The 26,806-nt window shown below is 37.5% G+C and overlaps 1 protein-coding gene across 16 annotated transcripts in view; it reads left to right on the top strand.

Annotated features, from left to right (window-relative positions):
• GREB1L (GREB1 like retinoic acid receptor coactivator) overlaps positions 1–26,806 on the top strand; it is a 264,851-nt gene that overhangs the window by 177,702 nt on the left and 60,343 nt on the right. For 12 of the 16 annotated variants that reach the window (XR_009497387.1, XM_059895623.1, XM_059895621.1 and 9 more), the window contains 8 exons: positions 13,274–13,402; positions 16,367–16,483; positions 17,080–17,199; positions 18,231–18,368; positions 19,949–20,134; positions 24,353–24,679; positions 25,724–25,852; positions 26,392–26,526. Coding sequence is in view for 15 of the 16 variants with exons in the window: in XM_059895623.1 (XP_059751606.1) it covers positions 13,274–13,402; positions 16,367–16,483; positions 17,080–17,199; positions 18,231–18,368; positions 19,949–20,134; positions 24,353–24,679; positions 25,724–25,852; positions 26,392–26,526 (1,281 nt within the window). In the remaining variant the exon portion in view is untranslated. The remainder of the gene's footprint in view (positions 1–13,273; positions 13,403–16,366; positions 16,484–17,079; positions 17,200–18,230; positions 18,369–19,948; positions 20,135–24,352; positions 24,680–25,723; positions 25,853–26,391; positions 26,527–26,806) is intronic. The other 4 variants (XM_059895630.1, XM_059895631.1, XM_059895632.1 and 1 more) reach the window with 3 other exon arrangements.

Below are 26,806 nucleotides of genomic sequence, written 5' to 3' on the forward strand. Positions count from 1 at the left end.
CTCTAGGCCCAGATGGCTTTACTGGTAGATTCCACCTTTAAGGAAGAAATAATACCAGTTCTACACAAACTTCCAAATAATTGAAGAGAATGGACTACTTGCTAGCTCATTCTAGCCAGCATTATCTTTTTTTTTTTTTTTTCAGGGTATAACATAGGTTTTTATTTTTATTTTTATTTTATTTTTTTTTTTTTAAACATCTTTATTGAAGTATAATTGCCTTACAATGGTGTGTTAGCTTCTGCTTTATAACAAAGTGAATCAGTTATACATATACAATATGTTCCCATTTCTCTTCCCTCTTGCATCTCCCTCCCTCCCACCCCTCTAGGTGGTCACAAAGCACCAAGCTGATCTCCCTGTGCTATGCGGCTGCTTCCCACTAGCTATCTATTTTACATTTGGTAGTGTATATATGTCCATGACACTCTCTTACCCTGTCACATCTCACCCCACCCCCTCCCCATATCCTCAAGTCCATTCTCTTGTAGGTCTGTGTCTTTATTCCCGTCTGGCCACTAGGTTCTTCATGGCCTTTTTTTTTTTTTTTTTCCTTAGATTCCGTATATATGTGTTAGCATACTGTATTTGTTTTTCTCTTTCTGACTTACTTCACTCTGTATGACAGACTCTAACTCCATCCACCTCATTACAAATACCTCCATTTCATTTCTTTTTATGGCTGAGTAATATTCCATTGTATATATGTGCCACATCTTCTTTATCCATTCATCTGTCGATGGACATTTAGGTTGCTTCCATGTCCTGGCTATTGTAAATAGAGCTGCAATGAACATTTTGGTACATGACTCTTTTTGACCTATGGTTTTCTCAGGGTATATGCCCAGTAGTTAGCCAGCATTATCTTGATACCAAAATCAAAGACATTATAAGAAAAGTTGAAACCAATATCCTTCATGAAATAAATACAAAATTTAGTAAGAAAATTTTAGCATATTGAACCCAACAATATGTTAAAAAGATAATATATCATGACCAAGTAGAGTTTATCCTAGGAATGCATGACTGGTTTAACATTTGAATACCAATCAATGTAATTTACCATGTTAACAAACTAAACTAAAACCATATGATTATCTCAACAGATGCAGAAAAAAACATTGACAAAATTCAATATTTACTCCTGATGAAGACTCTTAACAAACTAGGAAAAGAAGGGAACTTCCTCAACCTGATAATGGTCATCTACAACAAAACCCCACAGCTAACATACTTAGTGATAAAAGAGTAAATCCTCTCTCCCTAAGCTCAGAACAAGATAGGCATGTCCACTCTTACTACTTCTGTTCAATATTGTACTGCAGGTTCTAGCCAGTGCAGTAAGGCAAGGGAAAAAAAAAAAAAAAGACATCCAATTTGGAAAGGAAGAAGTAAAACTGTCTTTATTCATAGACAGTAGGTTTTCTATGGAGAAAATCCAATGAAATCTACAAAAATGCTACTAAAACTAAGTGAGTTTAGCAACATTGCAGGATACAAGATCAATATACAAATATCAATTGTACTTCTATATATCAACAATGCATTATCAGAAATTAAGATTTTTAAAATAACTACCATTTATAATAGCATTAAAAACATGAAATATTTAGGGATAAATCTGACAAAGGGTATGAAAGAACTGTGCCCTGAAAACTAGAAAACAATGCTGAAGTAAAGGAGACCTAAATAAATTGGAGAGACATCTCTTGTTCATGGGTTGGAAGACTAATATTGTTAAGATGTCAGTTTTCTCCAAATTGACCTATAGATTCAACACAATCCAACCCAAAATCTCAGAGGCTTTTTTTTTCTTTTGTTAGAAGTTGAGAAGCTAATTCTAAAATTCATATGGAAATGCAAATTACTTAAAATAGCCAAAACAACTCTGAAAAAAGAAAGAAAAAGTTGGAAGGCTAACACTACCTGATTTCAAGATTATTATAAAGTGATAGTAATCAAAACAGCATGGTACTGGTGTGAAGATATTCTACAAATAGATCAATGGGACAGAATAGAAAGTCTAGAAACACATGTGTATGTACCTTTAACAAATACAGAAGGCAATGCAGTGAGGAAAGGATAACCTTATCAACAAGTGGTTCTGAAACACTTGGATATAAATATGAAAAAACATGAACTTCAATCCATATCTCATACCACATACAAAATAATTCAAATGGGCCATAGATCTAAATGTAAAACTGAAAACTATAAAACTTCTAAAAGAAAAGGTAGAAAAAAATACTTGTGACCTGGATTAGGCAAAGATTTCTTATATACAACATGGAAAGCACAATCCATAAAAGAACAGATTGATATATTGGACTTCATTAAAATTTAAAACTGCTGCTTCTCAGAAGACACTGTTAAGAGAAAGAAAAAACAAGCCTCAGCCTGGGTGAAACTCTCTGCAAAGCATATATAGGAATCATATCCAGAAAAAGACTTTTAAAAACTCAATGATAGGGACTTCCCTGGTGGCGCAGTGGTTGGGAGTCTGCCTGCCAATGCAGGGGACATGGGTTCGAGCCCTGGTCCGGGAGAATCCCACATGCCGTGGAGCAACTAAGCCCATGCACCACAACTACTGAGCCTGCGCTCTAGAGCCCATGAGCCACAACTACTGAAGCCTGCGTGCCACAACTACTGAAGCTAAGCCACCACAATGAGAGGCTGACGCGCCACAACGAAGAGTGTGCCTGCTCGCTGCAGCTGGAGAGGGCCCGTGCACAACAATGAAGACCCAATGCAGCCAAAAATAAATAAGTAAAATAAATAAATGTATTCTTTATTTAAAATAAATAAATGTATTCTGGGATTGACATGTATACACTGATGTGTATAAAATTGATGACTGATAAGAACCTGCAGTACAAACAAACAAACAAAAAAAAAACAGCTAATACTCAACTTTCTTTGGTTTATTTGTATGGAAATATGTTAATATAAATGTTTCAGACATTATATGAAATTTCTAAAAATCTTATATGTTCCGGTATTATAAGTCATAATTCTAGTTATTACTTTAAAATGTATATCTCAGAAATAACTAAAAAAAAAAAGACAATAAAATGAAATCTTAGTAAAAAAGTAAAACAAATATTTGTGGTGGGAGGGTTAAAAGAAAATCTCAGGAACAAAATTTGTAACTTGACAGAAATGCATATACACAGAATGCAATGTCATTTCCTCTGTCATTTTTCAGTGTAAGTACTATAATAAAAAGTATACTGTGCCGATGATGAAAAAAAAAAACCTCAATGATAAGAAAATAACCTAATTTTTAAAATGGGCAAAAGATATATGATGGCAATTAAACACATGAAAAGATGCTTAACACCATTAGTCATTGGGAAAATGCAAATTAAAACAACAATGAGATTTTCCACATACTTAGAATGGCTAAAATTAAAAGACTGACTATACCAAGTGTTGGTGTGGGTGTGGAGGAATTGGAACTCTTGTACGCTGCTGAGAATGTAAAATAGTAAAACCACTTTGGGAAACAGTTTGACAGTTTTTTAAAAAGTTAAACATACACCTACCAAATAGTCTAGCCATTCCATTCCTAGATATTTACCCAAGAGAAAAGGAGTATATGCAACAAACATTTGTGCACAAATGTTCATAGCAGCTTTATTTGTAATAGCCAAAAACTGGAAACAACCCAAATGTCCATCCAGGTGAATGTTTATCCAGGTGAACAGATAAATAAATTGTTATATACAACTCAATAAATAGTAATGAGCTATTGATATTCATAACAATATGGATGGATTTCAAAATAATTAAGGCAATAATTCACTCAAAAGAAGCCAGACAAAACAAAAAAGAATATCATTCTATTTGTATAAAACTCTAGGAAATGCAAACTAATCTAAAGCAGCTCAGGGAATTCCCTGGCAGTCCGGTGGTTAGGACTCCACGCTTCCACTGCTGGGAGCCGGTGTTCAATCCCTGGTCGGGGAACTAAGATCCCACAAGCTGTATGGCCAAATAAATAAATAAAGCAGATCAGTGATTGTTTAGAGCAAGGGAAACATAGGAAAGAAGGATGACAAGGAGATTTAGAGGTGATGAATGTGTTCATATTTTGACTGTGGTGATGGTTTCACAAGTATATACATATGTCAAAACTTATCAGATTGCATACCTTAAGTATGTGCAATTTATTGTCAATTATGCCTCAATAAAGCTGTTTAAAAAATGAATAGTTCAAAATGGATTAAAGACCTAAGTGTAAGACCAGACACTATCAAACTCTTAGAGGAAAACATAGGCAGAACACTCTATGACATACATCACAGCAAGATTCTTTTTGACCCAGCTCCCAGAGAAATGGAAATAAGAACACAAATAAACAAATGGGACCTAATAAAACTTAAAAGCTTTTGCACAGCAAAGGAAACCATAAACAAGACCAAAAGACAACCATCAGAATGGGAGAAAATATTTGCAAATGAAGCAACTGACAAAGGATTAATCTCCAATATTTACAAGCAGCTCATGCAGCTCAATAACAAAAAAACGAACAACCCAATCCAAAAATGGGCAGAAGACCTAAATAGACATTTCTCCAAAGAAGATATAGATTGCCAACAGACACATGAAAGAATGCTCAACATCATTAATCATTAGAGAAATGCAAATCAAAACTACAATGAGATATCATCTCACACCGGTCAGAATGGCCATCATCAAAAAATCTAGAAACAATAAATGCTGGAGAGGGTGTGGAGGAAAGGGAACCCTCTTGCACTGTTGGTGGGAATGTAAATTGATACAGCCACTATGGAGAACAGTATGGAGGTTCCTTAAAAAACTACAAATAGAACTACCATATGACCCAGCAATCCCACTACTGGGCATATACCCTGAGAAAACCATAGTTCAAAAAGAGTCATGTACCAAAATGTTCATTGCAGCTCTATTTACAATAGCCAGGACATGGAAGCAACCTAAATGTCCATCGACAGATGAATGGATAAAGAAGATGTGGCACATATATACAATGGAATATTACTCAGCCATAAAAAGAAATGAAATGGAGGTATTTGTAATGAGGTGGATGGAGTTAGAGTCTGTCATACAGAGTGAAGTAAGTCAGAAAGAGAAAAACAAATACAGTATGCTAACACATATATACGGAATCTAAGGGGAAAAAAAGCCATGAAGAACCTAGTGGCCAGACGGGAATAAAGACACAGACCTACTAGAGAATGGACTTGAGGATATGGGGAGGGGGTGGGGTGAGATGTGACAGGGTGAGAGAGTGTCATGGACATATATACACTACCAAATGTAAAATAGATAGCTAGTGGGAAGCAGCCGCATAGCACAGGGAGATCAGCTCGGTGCTTTGTGACCACCTAGAGGGGTGGGATGGGGAGGGTGGGAGGGAGGGAGATGCAAGAGGGAAGAGATATGGGAACATATTGTATATGTATAATTGATTAACTTTGTTATAAAGCAGAAGCTAACACACCATTGTAAGGCAATTATACTTCAATAAAGATGTTTAAAAAAAAAAAAAAAAAAAAGAGTTATTAAGTGAGACAACCAGAATTCAGATTCTTTCAACTTGCTACTAAAATGGCTCCCTTTTTAAAAACATTTATTTATTTTGCTTTATTTTTGGCTGTGTTGGGTCTTCGTTGCTGCAAGTGGGCTTTCTCTAGCTGCGGCGAGAGGGGGCTACTCTTCGTTGCGGTGCGTGGGCTTCTCATTGTGGTGGCTTCTCTTTGTTGTGGAGCACGGGCTCTAGGCGTGCAGGCTTCAGTAGTTGTGGCGCTCAGGCTCAGTAGTTGTGGCACTCGAGCTCAGTAGTTGTGGCTCGTGGGCTCTAGAGCGCAGGCTCAGTAATTGTGGCACACGGGCTTAGTTGCTCCACGGCATGTGGGATCTTCCCGGACCAGGGCTCGAATTCGTGTCCCCTGCATTGGCAGGCGGATTCTTAACCACTGCGCCACCAGGGAGGTCCACATTGCTCCCTTTTTTTAGAAAGTTATTCCCCCCCAGTGATTTTGCACTAACAGAGAATTATTCAACTATTGCATAAAGAGGATAAGTCGTTTTGGCTTCTTTTTTTCCACTCTATTTCTTTAACTATGATGTGGCAGACATTGTGCCAGGAGCTGGGAATGCCCTCAAGGAGCTCATGAAAAATAGGAAATTACAGACTCCTACAACATAGAGCATAGAGCTGTGACTTGCTCAAGGAATAATAGGAAATTACAGACTCCTACAACATAGAGCATAGAGCTGTGACTTGCTCAAGGAATTTTCCAAGTTTGCAAATCCTCCAGTGCTTACAAGTTCACTAGTAGAGATAATCAGACCTTGGTGAGATACAGATGCTGGGCAATCAGCTGCTTACTCACTATCTAAGCACCAGATTCTGCACAACAGCCTACAGTTCAAATTCATGTCTGAGCAAGATCACAGGCTATTGCATTTTGGACATTGGGGCTGCTCCCAAATAATCAAAACCACTAGTGTTAAATGCTGAATATGACAATGTCACCATACCTGATAAATTCAAGAATAGAAGCATGCGCAAGGTGGTAAAGATTAGGGAATAACATGAAAGGATTTACATTTTGGAAAGTTAACTCTGACCTTATCTAATGCCTAACTGTGCTTTCTGACTACATGCTTACAGCATATGGCCTTTTGTTACTGGCTTCTTTCACTTGACATAATGTTTTCAAGGTTCATCCATGTTGTAGCATGTATCAGTACTTCATTCCTTTTTGCTGCTGAAATATCCCATTTTATGGATATACCATATTTTATTTTTCCATTTATTTGTTGATGGACATTTAGGTTGTTCCTACTTTGGGGCTATTATGAATAATGCTGCTATGAACATTTGGGTACAGATTTTTGTATGGGCATGTGTTTTCACTTCCCTCTCATTTTATAGCTAGGAGTGGAATTGCTGAGTCATATGGTAACTCTGTGTCTATCCATTTGAGGAATTATTTTACAAAGTGGCTGCACCATTTTACATTCCTACCAGTAATGTGTGAGGGTTGCAATTTCTCCATATCCTGGTCAACACTTGTTATTGTCTGTCTTGTTTTGTTTTAGTCATCCTAGTGGATATAAAGTAGTATCTCATTGTGGTTTTGATTTGTGTTTCTCCAGTGGCTAATGATGTTGAGCATGTTTTCATGTGCTAATTGGCTATCTGTACATCTTCTTTGGAGAAGTGTCTATTACAAATCATTTGCCCATTTTTCAGTTGGGTTATTTGTCTCTCTATTACTGAGTTGTAAGAGTTCTTTATACATTCTGGATACAAGTCCTTTACCAGATATATGAGTTACAAATATTTCTCCCACTCTATGAGTTGTCTCTTTACTCTCTTGATGGTGTCCTTTGAAGCACAAATTTTTTTTTTATCATGATGAAGTCCAATTCATCTATTTTTTTTTTCTTTTGTTGCTCGTACTTTTGGTGTCACATCTAAGAAACCATTGCCAAATCCAAGGCCATGAAGATTTACTGCTATGTTTTCTTCTAAGAGTGTTATAGTTTTAACTCTTACATTTAGATCTATAATCCATTTTGGGTTAATTTCTGTATATGGTGTGAGGAAGAGGTCCAACTTCATTCTTATGCATGTGGATATCCAGTTTTCCCATAACATTTGTTGAAAAGACTATTTTTTAATACATTGAATTTTCTTGGCACTCACTCATTTCAAAATTCATTTGCCCATTAAATGTAAGGTTTTATTTCTGGATTCTCAATGCTATTCCGATGATCTGTACATCTTTCATTATGCCAGTGCTGCACTGATTGATAATTGTAGGTTTGTATGAAGTTCTGAAATAGGTAAGTATGAATCCTCTAGCTTTGCTTTTCTTTTTTGAGATTATTTTGGCTATTCTGGGCCCCTTGCATTTCCATATGAATTTTAGAATTAACTTGTCAATTTCTACAAAGAAAGCAGCTTGAATTTTGGTATGGCTTGCTGAATCTATTGAGTCCATAGAACAATTTGAGGAGTATTGCCGTATTAACAATGTTAAGTCTTCCAATCCATGAGCATGGAATGTCTTTCCATTTATTTAGGTCTTTAAAAATTTCTTCTAACAATGTTTTATAGTTTTCACAGTATAAGTTTTACACTTCTCTTACTAAATTTATTCCTAAGTACTTATTTTTTCTGATGCTATTGTAAATGGAACTTTTATCTTAATTTTATTTTTGTGTTGTTCATTGCAAGTGCATAGAAATACAATTGACTTTTGTATATTGACCTTGTATCCTGCAACTTTGGTGAACTCATGTATTAGCTTTAGTAGTTTTATAGTGTATTCCTTAGTATTTCCTTTTTGTCCATTTTATCTGAGTCATCTAATTTGACGTCTTTATGAGTTAAGTAGGGCTGCCATAACAAAATAGCACAGACTGAGTGGCTTAAACAACAAAAATTTATTTTCTCACAGTTCTGGAAGTTGCAAGTCCAAGATCAAGGTGCAGTAGGGTGTTTTATTTTTCTGAGACCTCTTTCCTTGGCTTGCAGATAACCAGCTGCCTTCTTGCTATATCCTCACATGGCCTTTCCTCTGTGCATGCACATCCCTGTTGTCTCTTCCTCTTTTTTAAAGGACACCAGTCATATTAGATTAGAACTCTACCCTTATGGCCTCATTTAACCTTAATTACTTCTTTAAGGACTCTATATACTGTCACATTCTAAGGTACTAGAGATTAGGGCTTCAACATATGATTTGTGGGGACAGGGGCACAATTCAGTCCATAACAAAGGCATACAATTGTTCATAGTATTCCTCTATAATTCTTTTTATTTCTGTAAGTTTGCTAGCAATGCCCTCTTTTTCACTCTTGATTTTAGTAATTTGCATCTTTTCTCTTTATTTCTTGGTCAGTCTGGCTAAAGTTTTGTCAATTTTGTTCATCTACTCAAAGAACAAACTTTTGGTTTTGCTGATTTTCACTATTGTTTCTCTATTCCCTACTTCATTCATTTCTGCTCTAGTCTTTATTATTTCCTTTCTTCTGCTTATTTTGGGTTTAGTTTACTTTTCTTACTTTTTTTACTTGAGATTTTCTTCCTTTTCATTTATTTATTTTTTTAATTTTTATTTTATATTGGAGTATAGTTGATTTACAATGTTGTGGTAGTTTCAGATGTACAGCAAAGTGATTCAGTTATACATATATCTATTCTTTTTCAGATTCTTTTCCCATTTAAGTTGTTACAGAATATTGAGTAGAGTTCCCTGTGCTGTAGAGTAGGTCCTTGTTGATTATTTATTTTATATTTTAGTAGTGTGCATATGTTAATCCCAAACCCCTAATTTATCCCTCCCCCTGTACCTTTCCCTGTGGTAACCATAAATTGTTTTCTAAGTCTGTGAGTCTGTTTCTGTTTTGTAAATAATTTCATTTGTATCATTTTTTTAGATTCCACATACAAGTGATATCATATGATATTTGTTTTTCTCTGACTTACTTCACTTAGTATGATAATGTCTAGGTCCATCCATGTTGCTGCAAATGGCATTATTTCATTCTTTTTTATGGCTGAGTAATATTCCATTGTATTTATGTACAACATCTTCTTTATCCATTCATCTGTCAATGGACATTTAGGTTGCTTCCATGTCTTGGCTATTGTAAATAGTGCTGCAATGAATATTGGGTACATGTATCTTTTCAAATTATGGTTTTCCCCAGATATATGTCCAGGAGTGGGATTGCTGGATCATATGGTAACTCTATTTTTAGTTTTTTAAGGAACCTCCATACTGTTCTCCATAGTGGCTGTACCAATTTACATTCCCACCAACAGTGTGGGAGGGTTCCCTTTTCTCCACACCCTTTCCAGCATTTATTGTTTGTAGACATTTTTATGATGGCCATTCTGACTGGTGTGAGGTGATACCTCATGGTAGTTTTGATTTGCATTTCTCTAATAATTAGCGATATTGAGCATCTTTTCATGTGCTTTTTGGCCATCTGTATGTCTTTTTTGGAGAAATATCTATTTAGAGCTTCTGTCCTTTCTTCCTTTTTTTTTTTTTTTTGGCCATGCTGCACAGCTTGTGGGATCTTAGTTCCCCAACCAGGGATTGAACAGGGACCCATGGCAGTGAAAGTGCTGAGTCCTAACCACTGACTGGACCACAAGGGAAGTCCCCCTTTTTAATATAGACATTTACAGCCATAAATATTCCTCTAAACACTTTTTAAACAGTATCTCATAAGTTTTCAATTGTCGTGTTTTCATTTTCATTTGTCTTAAAGTGATATCTAATTCCCCTTGCAATTTCTTTGATCTATTGGTTATTTAGTAATGCATCGTTTAATTGCCACAAATTTGTGAATTTCCTTCTGTTATTGATTGCTCATTTGATTCCACTGAGGTTAGAGAATGTATTTTGTATGATTTTAATTCTTTTAAGTTTATTGAGGCTTGTTTTATCACCTAACATATTGTCTTTCCTGGAGAATGTTCCCTGTGCACTAGAAAAGAACGTATATTCTGCTTTTGTTCAGGGAATGTTCTGTTGATATCAGTTACGTCTAATTGGTTTATAGTGCTGCTCACGTCTTCTATTTCCTTCTTGACTGTCTCCCTAGTTATTCTATCCATTATTGAAAGTGGGGTACTGAAGTCTCAAACTGTTATCATCAAATTGCCTATTTCTCTCTTCAGTTTTGTCAGGATTTGCTCCATGAATTTGGGGCTCTGTTGTTTATATGTTTATATTTTTATAATCGTTATGTCTTCCTGGTGGATTGACACTTTTATCATTATAAAATGTCCTTTTTCTTCTCTAGTAATAATATTTTCTTAAAGTCTATTTTTTCTGGTATTAGTATGGTCACTCCAGCTCTCTTCTAGCTACTGTTTGCATATATAGTGTGTTTTGTCATACAGAATTTTTTAAGTTTTATGTAGCTGAATATATAAATTTTTTATGGCTTCTGCATTTTGAACAATAGTTTGGCCTTTTCCATTTCAAGGTGATAATTGACTCTCCCATGTTTTCTCCTATTATTTCTGTATCATCCGTTTTTAAGTTTCTACGTTTGGTCCATTTGATTTTGTTTGGTACTTGGTGTAAGTTGTAGATCCAACTTAATTTTTTTCTTATATATCCAATTGCCACAGCACAGTTTATTGAATGGTTCATCTTCATTGCTGCTTTGAGCTGCTACCTTTATCTTATACTAAATTCTTATGTGTATTTGCATCTGCTTCTTACTGTCTTTTTTCTTCCATTGTTCTGTTTGTCTACTAATGCACTAGGACCACAGTATTTTATAGACTGTGGTTTTTATGTCTTATTATATCATCATGTTAGCCTCTTGTCATTTCTCTTATTTTTCAGAATGTTTCTTGCTATTCTTGTGTGCTTATTTTTTTCATATCAACATTACATCAATTTGCTTACTTAAACAATTTGCTTACTTACTAATAATTCTAATAGTAATTCTAATAATATCTAAACCTGTTTGTATTTTCCTAGGATCATATTAAATTTATGAATTGACTTAGATTGATTGACATTTTTTTGACATTGAATATTTCTGATCTGAAACATGGTTGTCTTAACGTTTGTTCAGGTCTATTTTCAAGGTCTTCAGAAAAAATTTTTAATTTTTAAAAATCTTTAATATGAAAAGTTAAAAATAGAGAGAATAATATCACGGACCATCACTGTGGACCTATTACCCAGCTTAAATAATTATGAACACATGGCCATATTTTCAGTATTACTGCCTCTCTCCCTCCCTCCCTCAATGTTTTACAACAAATCCCAGACATTATATAAGAAATATGATAAATTTTTCTTCATATAGTTGTGTACATTTCTTATTAAGCTTATTCCTAGGCCTTTTATCTAACTCTTGTTCATTGCTTTTATATAGGAAGATTTATTTCTGTGCATTGATTTTGTACCCTTTTGTTATTATTTAAATATTTGTTTGTGCTAATTTGAATTCATTGACTTGAAAAGGTTACCACCCTTTATAATTTGCTAACCAGATTTCACCTGTATGCTCACCTGGACTGTTAGAAATATGCTAAAATTCTAGGTATAAACTAGTGTAGTAAGCTACTAGTCTTGCACCAAACAACATATTTGTGGCCTGAAACGTAATAACCAACCTGTGTAGTGACATGTCAAATTTACCTGGGATTCCTGTCATGTAAGTTTCTCTGTTAATACCTGAAAAACTCAGGTTGTCTTCAGTTTCCTGTCACTTTATAATGTTTTTATGTGCAGTTGCTGGCCTCTATTCTTCCTGTAGACCTTAAAATCATTCCTTGATGTAAGTCAGTCCCTCAGAGAGGCACATAACTCTTCTGAGCCAGTAGGGAACCATTTCAGTCTTTTGAGTTCTTATGATAAGCACTGATCAGATGTATCAGGAATCACACTGTGGCATGAGCACTAATATTTTAGATCATTTCTAATGTAGCACCATCAGTATCCTGCTCTTTAGAACACTTTGTTTTTCAAACTCTCAGAGTTTTAACAGTCCCTTTGACACTTTCCTGTGTTACCTGATTAAGCTGTTCTGCTGGTGTAGAGTCAGGGATTTGGGGTCTATTATATTCATTTCGGAAAACTCTAGTTGGCTGGAGTCTTTATCTCTCCCATAACCTGCCTCTGAAATGGCATATGGTTTTTCTGCCAAATAAGAATTTTCTTTTGGATGTCTCTGGTATTACATAGGGAAAAATTCTAGTTTATTCCAAATATTAAAGCAACTTTTCTTCAGAGAAAAGTTCTTTCCCCTACATTGCAATGACTTAGCTTACATGACACTTTTCAAATGACAAACTTATCTGGATAGAGATAAATATATCTCATTAAAATATGGCTTTGAGGGAAACTATGGAGACAGTTTTAATATGGCACATGATGATATCCTTGATGCCACATCATATGACTTTGACCAAGTTAAATGGCTACCATTATTTAAGGTAATAGTACCAGCCTCATTGAGTTCATATAGGAATTAGGTGAATTGATATATTTAAAGTGCTTAAACTTAAAACTAGCACCTAGCACATAGTACCCACTAGTGAGTGTTTGTTAAATACATAAAAAAGAAAATAAAACCTATGTACAGAGAAATGGACTTTCTTAAAATAGATCAAGGGAAAAACTGAAATTCTATAGTCTACTATAGTCTCTCTCAGCTCACTCTTGTTGAATTAACTTCCTTCCTGCATATATAGTTTCTAATTTGAACAACCTCTTTCATTTTAAAGATTCGCCAGTTCTCAGTCCAGCTAATTCTGCAATCAATTTAAGTGGAGCTCAGGACCTGACCCGGAATAAGAATGTTGTGAAGCCACTGGCTTTGTCTTTGCAGGTTGTAGGGAAGACTTTTGCTGCAGGTGATGTTTTCCTCACTTATATATATATTTTTAATTTATTTATTTTTAATTTATTTTTGGCTGTGTTGGGTCTTTGTTGCTGCACACAGGCTTTCTCTAGTTGCAGTGAGCGGGGGCTACTCTTTGTTGCGGTGCACAGGCTTCTCATTGCGGTGGCTTCTCTTGTTGCAGAGCACGGGCTCTAGGCACACGGGCTTCAGTAGTTGTGGCACGTGGGCTCAGTAGTTGTGGCACACAGGCTTAGTTGCTCCGCGGCATGTGGGATCTTCCTGGACCAGGGCTCGAACCCGTGTCCCCTGCATTGGCAGGCAGATTCCTAACCACCATGTCACCAGGGAAGCCCTCCTCACTTATATTTATTTGGTAAATACCTAGTCCATAAGAGACTTGTGTGAAATTTAATTGACAGTTTGGTAGAAGAAAACAGAAGCTCCTTCTTCGCCAGTTGAAGGCAAAAGTGGGGCTGTCTACAATAACGCATTTTTATACAAAGCTTTGTGTTTTCTGTGTTACATCCAGAAGAGTCAGTGAATGACATTTGGCACACAGGGGAGACAAAGCAGGTTGATTCTGTTCAATGAAAATTTCTTGGATACCTGCTATAATGAGGAACTGGGGATAGATCCTAAGATAAATAAAGCTCGATCCCTGACCTCTAATGTACTTGTAATCTTGCAGAGGAGATCAACCCAAAAGAAGATATTTTCAGTGTACTGCAATAAATACATAATATCCTAGGGGAGCACAGAGGAGGGGGGGTTAGTCCAGCATTTTAGGGAGTAATCGAGAACGAGTTCTTGGGGACTTCCCTGGTGGTCCAGTGGTTAAGATGCAGTGCTTCCAATGCAGGGGGCATGGGTTCAAACCCTGGTCAGGGAATAGGGGAAAGGCATTTCAAATTCAGGGAAAAGCAGGAGCAAAGCTTGAAAGGAAAAGGAAAGGAAAGAAGCAGCATGACATGTGCAGGAACTTCCAGCAGTTTGGACTGGTTAGAAACATACAATGTAAAACTCAGGGAGTAGCAGGAGGTGAGCAAGAGGCAGAAAAGGGAAAGGTCATAGGAGGTCAGGATAAGAAGTATGGATTTCACTCTATAACTTATGGCACAGGGGAGTGACATGGTCTTATTTTAACTTAAGCTAGATCATTTTGGCAGCAAAAAGAAAGCTTTGGGAATACAAGTTGCAGGTCATTCAGTAGTCTGTGTGAGAAATGATGAGGTCCTTGACCAGGGTGAGAATAGGTTGGAGAGGAGGAGACAGATTGGAGAACTACTCAGGATGTAAAATGAGCAGACTTGACTGATTAATGGGAGCGTAAAGCAGAAGAAGAGGTCTCAGTTGACGTCCATCTTTCTGGGCTAATGGTTAGTACCGTTGCTTGAGATAGGGAATACAGCAAGGGGAGCAGGTTCCCCAGGAGGAGATTGTGAGTTCAGTTTTGGACATGATGAGTTTGAAATACCCATGAAGCATCCAAGTGGAGCTACTCAACGGTAATTTAATTTATCGTAGGGGGAAAGTAGGACTAATGGTATAAAGTTGAGCCACCAGCATATGGTTAAAATCACCACGTAAATAGTGTTAGCCAAGGAGAAATGTCGGGTAAGGCAAGCTATGAACTAAAGGCAGACCCGTAGAAAATTTCAGTGTTTAAGAAAAAAAAAATGGTCCGAGAGGTAGAAGAAAAATAAAGAGAAAGAGAACCTATCATTCTTGGAAACTTTCCAATAGTTAGGTATCATAATTTATCCAGACCACTTTTGTTCTTACTCTGGTCCAACAATTCTTGCGGAATCTGCCTTCCGTTTAGATTACAGACTGGAACAAACTGAATCCAAGTTTTTACAGCATAGAAGAAAAATTAATGAAATTATGGATCTTGGCAGTAATCATCATGATTGCTAAAACCATCAGATGAGAGGCTGATGAACAACTTTGTAACTTGAAGATTAGGCTGACAACTCTTAAACCCACTGATGAATCTTAACATCACAAGAAAAGAGAAAACTGGTCATTATGTGCCTCTTAATGGAAGTATACAACAGGACTTATGAGATACTCTTGCCAAAAAAAATCAAACTTGAATCTGAGCAAACATCTATATCTAATGATTAGTTTAGGAATTAGAGGAGACATCAAATGACACCATGGATATCCAATCAGCAAAATACAGGAAATGAGAAATTCTGCCAGGTTTTCAGCAAATTAATTGTTAGAAAGAAAAAGAAGAAGGAGAATTCTATAGATTAAAAGAGGTTTAAGGGACATAGCTACTAAATTCAGTGTGTGGATATTTTTTGAACCCCAGTTTGAACAAGAAATGTAAAAAGCCATTTCTGAGCTGATTGGGAGAAATTTGAATACTGATGGGATATTAAGAAATTATTGATCATTGTTAATTTTAAGTATAAAAAAGATCACGGTTATGTTTTTTAAGAGTCCTTTTCTTTTAGAAACACATACAAAAGTATTTATGGATGAAATGATATGACAAATGAGTTTGCTTCAGAATAATCCAGAGCCCATATGTGTGTATGTGGGTGGAGGGAAAAGATAGGGAGTATAAATAAAGCAGGATTGGCCACATGTTGATAAATGTTGAAGCTGGGTGATGGGTACATAGTTTATATACCCTTCTCTCTGCTTTTATATATGTTTGAAAATTTCCATGATAAAAGGTAAAAAAAAAAAAAAAGTTTTCTCTTTTCTACCCACCATCTCCAAAGACTTCACTGAAAATAATTCTAAAAGATCTCTTGGGAAAAGAGAAAATTATTTTGGGTGACATTTCATGTTAGTTAAAGTACTACTCTGACGGTTGTAGTTGGCTCTATACAACTGGGCTGTTCCATCAGTGGGATTTCTTTGAATCCTATGTGAGGTTTGTCATATGGTTGCGGCATCACAGAAAGCAGTGTCCTGCCCAGACTCTGTTCTGAGTGGCTCCTCTTGTGTACCACAGATGCTGCTAATGGAAACAGTAGCCATGGAGGAAAGAGCAGTGCGTCTAGCTCCACTCCAGCCCGCCCAGGGAATTACTCTTTGTCACCAAGACCTAGCTTTGCCTCAGGAGACCAAGGTACAATACCCATCTTAGAGTTTTGAAATAACACTTAATTATGGAAGAAGTGCTCCAGAGAGTTTGGAATGATGAATTATCTGGCAGCACACTCCCAGTTTTTTCTTAGCTTCTCGTGCAATGTTTTGAAAATTTATGATTGGTATGAACAATTACGATTACATATCTTGGTGATTCTACAAGGGTGGGCCTACCTAGGAAATAACATTGAAACAAATATATAAGAAGTGTCTTGAAAAGCCATGGGCTTTGATGACCAAAGTACAGGGTTCAAAGTTCCTCTCTGTTGTGTGACTCTGGGTAAATGTGAGCCTTCCTTTCACCATCTACAAAATGGGTATAACAATGTAGTTGTCCTACAACTTCACAGGGTTGTTGATAGAATCAGATGAAATAATCTGGGTGAAACGGTACATTGTAAAACAGCCTGCAGCTGTTAGTGCTGTTAGTGTGTGACTTTTTCTAACTTTATCTTTACCTCTAGAAAAGTGACTTCGACTTTCTGAGTATAATCATAATAAAGGTCCTATGTTACTTTGGCTTCTTTCCCTTCTTCCATTACTAAGGACAAGGCTCATCTTTCTTTTTGTATTCAGCTACCATGTTCATTTCTGGGCCACCAAAGAAACGACACCGAGGATGGTATCCTGGGTCACCTGTCCCCCAACCTGGTTTAGTTGTACCTATTCCTGCAGTTCGCCCTCTTTCAAGAACTGGTAAGATTTCAACAGAAGATGGGTTTTAAGTTTCCTTAAATTAACAAAGGTATCTCCCTCTCTCGTTCTTTCCATGAACCCTTGAAGATAAATTTCCTTAACTAACTATTGTGTCCAGTACTATAGCAGCTAATATTTTGTCCCCATCACATCTGCCATCCCTATAAGCACATGTGCCATCACAAAAGATCTTGATTCACCATCTGTCTTTGTTTTACACTATAGTATCAATAAACCACTCTTTATGTAGGGCATGATGCTACCAATCCACCATTATAGAGCATAAATGAACTTGCTTTGCCAATAGTGGTATTTGATGTATCCTCCTGTGATCTGGTTCCTTATGTGACCTATACTTATTATTTCTGAATTGGATGGTTCAGTCTGTGACTAGAATCCTGAAAAACCAACTGGTTCTCCTTTATAATATCCAAGCTGTGGCCATTTGGTGCTTACAATTAAATGTTCAAATGCTCATCTACCTTGCTGTATGAAACACAGACAAATGTAAATATACCAATTCTAAGACATAGATGGGGTTCTTTAAAAATTTACATTTGTTTAAAAAATGATTCTAAAATCTACAGAGAAATGATAAATACAGAAAGAATTATGCCGGTATGTTACTGTGGTTGCCTCTAGGTAGCACTGATTAATGATGAATTTATCCTTATTCTCACTTTTCTATACTTTTCACATTTTCTGTAATGAGTAGATATGCCTTGATAATCTAGGGTGGGGGGAGATAAAATACAAAACAGAATCCAAAATACTGTATGTGGAAAAACAACTAGAAGGAAAAACTGCCAAAATGCTAAATAGTAGTTATCGCCAGACGATTTGATAATGGTTGATATTTTTGTTTGTTTTTCTCACTTCTTATTTTATACAATAAACACAAATTACTTTAATAAAAAAGCCATTTAACTTATAAAACTTGCATATTAAAAGTATTAACACTGTGTTGATTTCAACTATATTTCATTTATCCTTCCTATCTAATCCTTCTTGTCAAACAACTTTTTTTCCAGAGTCCCTTTTATCTGCCCCAGTTCCACAGACCCCATTAACTGGAATTTTACAACCTCGACCCATTCCTGCAGGGGAAACTGTAATTGTTCCTGAAAATCTGCTGAGTAACTCAGGAGTTAGACCAGTAATCCTGATAGGTAAGGAAAGGAATTCCAAGTTGCCTGTGTCTGCTGGAATCTAGGAACACTTCTCCATTTCACTGCGTGTCTATTCATGTGTTCATGAAGGTATTCATTGATCCATCTATTAATTCTTTAAGCATTTATTGGTCAGCTCCTTCATGATATCCTAAACATGGGACTAGAAGTTGGGAATAAGGCAAAGTCTTTTGGCCCACAAGGAGCACTGTTTAGTGGGGCAGTCTAGAGGTTCACAGTCAAGCTCTCCATCATCTCAGAGGTGATGTTTCAGCTGGGGAACTGAGGCGGGGATGAGAGCAGACAAGGTTGGGGAGGGCTCATTTCAGTCAAAGGGAGCCAAACCGCAGAGAAAAGGAACAAGCTGAGCCAGCGAAGAGGCCCCACTTGGGAGAACCAAGAGGCCCCAGAGCTGCAGATCTAAACCATGGGGTAGCATTTAGGAGTGAGAGCCTTTCCAAGCTCTCTATAAGTGGAGGTGTAGAAATGTAGGGGTCCCTAGATTCCATGACTAATTTAGTGCCTTTCATACCCACATCAAGAGTGCCCTTGTCAGGGGGCTAGCCTAGGCCAGAAGAAGAAGACTGCCGGCTTTACCTTCGGGACTAAACAGATAGGGTGTTTAAGCCCACTAGATCTTTATGGTATGTCTAGGTGAGGTGTTATCTGTTTCTTGCAGTTGGCTTGAGCCAGACATGGATGGTTTCGCTTTGAGCCCTGTTCTTTATCAGGCTGCCCTATCCACTGCTCCTGGACCTATAGGCACTAGGGGGAATCCCAGTTGTTTAAATTCCATATAGTCAGGAAGTTCTTACTGAACATTTGAATTGCATGCACAGTGCAACTAAGCCTTGGAAAGATACATAAAACATGAGGACCCTCTGGAGTCTGCCTTTTAGAAAGACTCACAGAGGGACTGTTCTCTTCACCATACCACCAATACAGGGTGTATTTTCAACACATTTGTGTCCTATCTACTTCTAAGATGATTTAAGGCTGTTTACTGACAATTAGGAAGAGAACACAACAGAAATGGCTAAGATAGCAAAAAGAGTAAGAACCTCCAAGTCCCTGCAGCTGGAAGAATATTGCTGTTGATCAATGAATTTAGCTTAAATTTTTTAAAAGAAAACCTCAAGAAGTGACACATGTTATTGTAGCTTGTCTGTTTGTTTGTTATCTGACTTCTTTTCTGAAAAGAAACTTGATCAGGAATTTTATCTGAAAACATTTTATTCTTGCAGTTTTACAAAGGGTACAGAGATGTTTCTGCAAACTCTCATCAGTCCTGTATGGCAGAGATATAATATTAACATGTCTCTTATATAATATAGTTTGAGTATTAATATAATTTGAGTATTTTGCTTCCTGTTCTTCTAATTTAATGAAAGGGTAGAATTTAGAATTTAGAGCATTTGCATGAATTCCCTGGGATTGATATATTTGAGTGATTTGTTTGGTAGCCATCTCAGAGGGCAGGGAACTTCGTTAAGCATCGTTGATCCTAGTTGAGCAAATATACCTGGTTGGACCTCAAAAAGAAATGTTGAACTTTACTGACCTGCTTCTATTGGGGGCAGGCTATGGCACTTTACCCTATTTCTATGGAAATGTTGGTGACATTGTTGTGAGTCCTCTGCTGGTGAATTGCTACAAGATTCCACAGTTGGAAAACAAAGATTTGGAACAGTTAGGTTTGACTGGCAGCCAACTCCTGAGCGTGGAAAACATGATTCTTCTGACAATACAGTATCTCGTGCGGCTGGGTAAGCTATTTTCAATAATCATTTGATGGTGACGATTTTTATTCTTTTTTGGAGCATACTTTTTTCCTTTCTTACCCACTTTCTCACATTTATCCACCTCTTACTTTCCCCTCTTTCACGTCTAACATCCTTTTTCTTCAACCCCATTCTCTATGGCTTTTCCCTTTCCTCTCCTCCATTTCTTTCCTACTCCTTTCCTTCTCTTTCCTACTTCTTTTTCTCCCCCCTATTTCTCTCAGATCGAGCCTCCCTTGCTCCTGGCTTTGCTTCTTTGGGTCCTAGAAGAGATAAATTGCTCCACCTGGTGTCCAGTGCCATAATGGTCCTAAAGTCTCCAAAGTAGTTGATGTAGGCAGACTGTCCAAGGGCTGTGCCATGGGTACCTCCCTTGTGAGTCAGGCCAAGCCACCTTTCTGAAAGTGCAGCTACCATCTGGAATGCAAATGTAGCCATTGTGTTAGACAATTATTTTCCAATTTTCCACTTAGCCTTTTTATCTTGTTTATCCACTGCCCCTACACCCATTTTTTTCTTCTCCAGCTCCATCCCTGATGTAGTCCAAACTGCTTCCTTTCATTGAGGTAGTAACTTGGACCTCCCTGGAAGGTTTTCTGGGCTTTAGGGTAAGGGGATACCTAGGTCATGAACCCTTCACTTCCTCTATTTGATATCTCCTCCTGAGCCCCACAGTGGGTGTATGCAGGTGCCCTGACAGTACTTTAGTGGCTCCACAGCATTTACATTGCAATGTCCTTTATTTTGCAAACTGCAGTAGGCCATCTAATATGCAGCCTAATTATATACCTACTCCAGGACTTCAAACCACTGATTTACTTAGGAAAATGTTCAAGATGTAAAATTACACATTAAAAATTTTATCTGCACTCTTGTGAATTTTTTTTAATGTTTTAAAATACTTTGGTGTTAAATAATAAAAAACATGGGCCAAACAATGTTAAACACACACACACACACACACACACACACACACACACACAAGTTTCAGCTTCAGTCTTTGGAGATCAGCTAGCAATCATGGCTGCAACTCTTAGTACTCTGAGAGCCCAAAGGCCTGCTTTGACATGGAATCTACTTTGAAATGGGATCTGCTCTGACATGGGCTTTTGAAACTTGCAAGGCTTCAGGTATCTCATGAGCCACTTTCATGATAAATCTAGGACTTGCTAATTATTTTTATTAGTAGGTCGTAAAATTATAAAAATCACCCGGGTCTGACATTTGATGTCATAATTTTAATTGATACATACTGACTTTCAACCGTGTTCCAAGATGAAAAACTAGCTTCTAGATGTATCCAGAATCAGTTATACAAGGCCACATAAAGTAATGCTATTTTAGTTAACCAAACCTATCAGTATAGCATTTTTTAAAATCTCAATAACAATTTAAATAGTCAAAGTCCAAGTTAATTAAAGAAACTAAATGGTCAAAACAAAACCTCTTTCCTTAAATTAGTAAAAGCTCTTTTCTTAAAAAATAGAACAATCTCCATTCAATTAGACAAAACTCTTCTCTGCCCTGCAGGATCAGTTCTCTCCAGAGTTTTACTTGCAACCAATTAATTATGTTTCTCAATGTCCAACATAAATAGATATTTCTTTTTCTTAATCTAAATTTTGTACATTGAGACATCTCTTCTCTTTAACTCTTCTGGAGTCCTTAATTTTTTTTTTTTTTTTTTTTGCCTTCAGAAGTTTTGAAGAAGGCAGCAAGAAAATTTTCACATATGCTAAAGATTATAAATTGACATTTGAAAAAATAAATCCAAACTTCTAAAAGGACAGGTGTAATACTTGGATGGCTCAGTTATCTGAAGGTAACAGAGAAGAAGAAAAGCAAGATTTTTCAGAAAGAACAGACCTTTCCACTACAATCACTTTAAAAAAAATGTCTCTGTTATTTCACAATCTGAAAATCTTTTGAAGTAGATAATGAAATCAGCAAATCCAGAGATTCTTGGAGGACTCTGAGTCTGTTGGAAACTTGTCTTTTCCTATTATGGTGACTCTATCTGAAAAGCCTTCGGACCTGATGCCTGGGCTATGCTGAGTTACTGGAGATAAGCATTTGAAGAAAAAAAATTACTATATATTATCAAGCTTGTGAAAAGTGGAGAAAAGGCTCCTGCAATTTAGCTCTAAAGGCTAAGGATGCAGAAATGATGGGAGGTGATTGGAAGCAGGGCAATTTACTCTAAAAAGTTTCTTACCTCATTTAAACTTTGATACATTTTCCTCCATTTCTCAATTCCTAACAGTAATTCAGTCAAAACTCTGTAAAAGTGAGTTTTAAGGCAACCGAGAACGCTATGAACATGTTTGATATTTTATTTTCCCAGAATGCCTTTGTATTTGGAATTAATTATGCTGCGTAACAGAAAATGTTACTCCATGGTGGTTTGGAGGGAGCCTTATGGACACGCCTGTTAACCAGCCTCCTCAGATTGTCTGTGAGAGGCAGGAGGGAACTGGAGAAGTCACAGCCACATGCTTTTGAGCTGTCATTTGTTCTGATGGAAGAAAGCTTTAAGTACATGACCATCTTCCCCTCTTCTCAATGCAGTCAGTACAGATCTTGCGCTTTGAGCTCACTACTAAGTGTGTACTCAGTGACCACGAACCGTGGTGCTAATTTGATAAAGTTAAATGAAGATCAGAAGCTTTGGTGGCTCCCAGGTGATAATAAGGCATCCACTAGTAAGGGATTGGGGAAGGTACGAAAACATAAACACAATGTAAGCATTGCCATTTTCTTGCCCTCTTTCCATGTATAGTAGAGAGAAATCTGTGAGGACTTCACTCTCCTGCTTCCTTCTGGTTCCAACCAATCCTGGAAAAAACTGTTTTTTTCCAATTAAAATTGTTTATTTTTAAAATAGATGATATTTTATTTAATTTTCCTTATCCTATCCATTACTAAACTTGCATTTTTTTTTACTTTCCCTGAGAAGATGGGCAGGGTCCAGGGAGGCCACTTAAACCCCTGTTAGAGGAAGGAAAGGTTTCTGACTCACTCAGGTGCCTCGTTCCCATACAGAAGTCCAGTCCCTCATCCCTGTATTCTTTGCAAGGGGATTTTGGCTTTGGATTCTGAAGCTATTGCTTGATCTCAGATCACAGACACTGAGGGGGTCTATATCTGTTTCAGGAGGCTGAGTTTCAAATCTCAGGTCCGCACAGCAAAAGAAAGGACTTTGAGTAGCAGGAGTGAACATAGTCTTGCCGGTTTCAATTTAAACTAAGTGTAGGAATTCATTTGTGTCACTTGGATGCCAGACATTGACTTGCTTATTTTGTCTTAAAGACTGGTTGAAGGACTTCCCTGGCGGCCCAGTGGGTAAGACTCTGCACCTCCAATGCAGGGGGCGTGGATTCGATCCCTGGTAGGGAAGCTAAGATCCCACAAGCTGCGTGGCTCGGCCAAAAATAAAAAAAAAAAAAAAAAAAAAAAAAAAGACTGGTTGAGTTTCTAAAAAGAAACAAAATCCCCCTAATTCCAGGGACCACAGATCACCCATGTAAGCTTAGCCATAACCTCGGCCAGGGAGGGCCACATGCCATTCTTAACCCAGAACCCTGGGGAATAACTAGGTGATGAGAGCATTCTCTATCTGGGGAAAGCGTGGAACTGCCTAAATATAAATTGGGAGTGAAAAATAATTAAACTTAGTTTTCCTCGTGGACAGTATTCTCAAAATCAGGTATAGAGGCAATACATTAAAATGTTTTTCTAAGGTACCTATGAATAAAATGAGAAATGAGTGAAGCCTGAAGCTGATTGTATACCAGTAGGTTAGCTTCTTGCTTCATTAGTCGTTAACTATTTCTGTAACGCCAAGTTTAATATGTCAACAAAAATACCACCTTCAGTGACCATCTCCCAAGGCATACAATGGAATTGATACTGTCTTTGAGCACATCTTCTTTTAAAGATATCAAGAATAGAAGTCTGCATTTTAAAAAAATGTGTATTAAGGCAAACAGAAAAGAGAGAAGGTAATTTACCAATGGAAAATGGTTAGTAGAGGCAGTATACTTGAGGCCACTACAGGAAAAAGGGCTTATTTGCCAGCTGGAATAGACTGCACACTGATATGTGTGTGTGTGTGTGTGTGTGTGTGTGTGTGTGTGTGTGTCTCTTTTCTAGCTGTGATTTAAAAAAATAAAAAAATTCTAGCTGTAATTCTCTTCAATTTAGGTCCTGATCAGATACCTCTCAGGGAAGAATTTGAGCAAATTATGCTGAAAGCTATGCAGGAATTTACTCTGAGAGAGAGAGCCCTGCAGATGGGTGGTCAGTGCACGCCTGTGTCACCAGGACAACTCCCCTGGCTGGCTAGATTAATTGCCAGCGTATCTCAAGACTTGGTTCATGTGATTGTGACCCAGAACTCCTTGGCAGAGGGCATTTCAGAGACATTGAGGACTCTCAGTGAAATGAGACACTATCAAAAACTACCAGATTATGTTGTGACAATTTGTGCATCGAAAATCAGAGGAAATGAGTTTTGTGTGGTAGTATTAGGTGAGTAATTTTTTCAATCCATTCATTCAATCATCTGTCCATTTGAATAATACTAATGGGGTGTTTCAGGCATCCATGTAATTAATCTCTGGTCAAGGGCTCCAACTTGGGTTCCTCCTCCTAATTTTAACTTTTCCTTTGCTCCTCAGATCAGATTTTTGTAGCCCTTAGTTTGGCTGGTGTCCCTGTCAGCTGGTGTGGGAGCATTATTTCAAAGCACACCCTAGTAACAGATACCCTTGCCTCATGTAACTTCTGTCCTTAAGATGTTTTGGAAATGTTACCACTCTAGCATGTGATAAAGCCATTGCCACAGGTGGTTTAAGCCAGTTAATCATATTTGCCAGGAACTTAGCTCATATATTCACCTCTTCACTAAGAGGATATTTAATGTTATAACATTGACCCTAAAGAAAATGTTCAGGAAGTTGGTATGTTACAAAATGGATTTTTGTTTCTGGTGCTGATTTTCTATCAGGCACCGTCCTGAGTTGCCATTTGGACCAAATTTTGCTTTTCTCCTCTCAGTGAATGGCTCTCACCTCTTCCTAGCAAAGGGGACAAGCCCTCTTGCTTTGACCAAACCCACCTGCCCATCTCTCTGTGATACATATTTCTTTCAAAAAGCTTCATCAGAAAGTGTAACACATTCATTTTCTAATTTTCATTTGTAAAAAAACAACATAAGTTTATATTTTTAAGACTGATATTCATAATAGCCATGCAGACACAATTTTTTAAAGGTTTTCCACATTCCTCCTGAGCCTTTTAAATAGATACATGGTATGTTCTCACCATTACAAACATAAGGTATGTTATTTTTTTCCCTTGATCACCTAACTTTGTATTATAAACTTTTCAAATGAAATTTTGAAACTGTCATTTCAAATGCTGTGTAATTGCCCATCTTTTGATGTGCCATACTTTTCTTAGCCAAGTCCCTCTAGCTACATACTTTAGTTGTGTTTCCAGTTCTTGCTGTTCTAAGTCACTTCCCGGTGAACATTGGTTCACTGGCATGTTGTCTCCCCCTCTGTTCTGCAGGTCAGCATCAGTCCAGAGCTCTGGCAGAGAGCATGCTCACCACAAGTGAGTTTTTGAAAGAAATTAGTTATGAGCTCATCACAGGAAAGGTCAGTTTCCTGGCATCGCATTTCAAAACCACATCGTTAGGTGAGTGGCAGTCAGATTCAGCAACACTGCTGGCCCCTGGCTGCGTGATTTTCTGAATTGAAATCTTAGTGTGAGCTGAGTGTGGAGCTTAAGCTTGCCCGCTGATCTTCCCTCATTTGGAATGGTTTCTCCTAAGCATTTTGTTACTGACACAGCAAAGGGGTCCAGGCACAAGGATGTGAGGCCTCAGCTCAGCCACTGCTTTGTTGTGTGACCTTGGGCAATGCTCTGCCTCCCCAGATCTCAGTTTTCTAATATGTCAAATGGAGATATAATGACCCCGTCCTGCCTGCTCTGAGTATTATAGGGGTTGAGAGAGATTTAGTATGTGAGAGCATGGAACCTGTAAGCACGATACAAACGAGGGTAGCTCTGGCTACCTAGATCCTGCTACAGGGGTGGCTGAGTGTAAATTCCGACGTGAAAAGTGGGATGACCAACAGATCTTGACGGGAGCCCAGCGTAACTGCCCAACTTGGAGACTGATACAAACATGTCATGCCTTGTGACTTTCTTATCTCCACTTTATTTTGTAATAGGTGATGACCTAGACAAGCTGCTAGAAAAAATGCAACAGAGAAGAGGAGATAGTGTGGTGACCCCTTTCAATGGAGACCTTAATGAATGTGTGTCACCTCAGGAGGCTGCTGCTATGATCCCCACGCAGAACCTGGGTAATGTCACCTCAGGCCAAAAGGAGGAAACTAGTCCTCAGGACAGACATAGAAGCTAAGTCGTTCTGAGGGTTTTGAGGTCTTGTCTTCAAGTCACAGACTATGACAGGCCTTTCCTCATTATCTACATGATAAATCTGGCTCAAGTTAAAAATGCCTTAACCTGTGGCCTGGGCCCAATGCCTTTGTTCTTAGTAAATGTCTCCTAGAATTAAAATCAAAGCCAAAGACTTTATTTTAAGCAGTGCCTCTCTCTCTGTTTTTGTTTTTTTGGGGGGAG

This window comes from Balaenoptera ricei, chromosome 14 (genome assembly GCF_028023285.1).
Source record: "Balaenoptera ricei isolate mBalRic1 chromosome 14, mBalRic1.hap2, whole genome shotgun sequence".
NCBI lineage: Eukaryota > Metazoa > Chordata > Mammalia > Artiodactyla > Balaenopteridae > Balaenoptera > Balaenoptera ricei.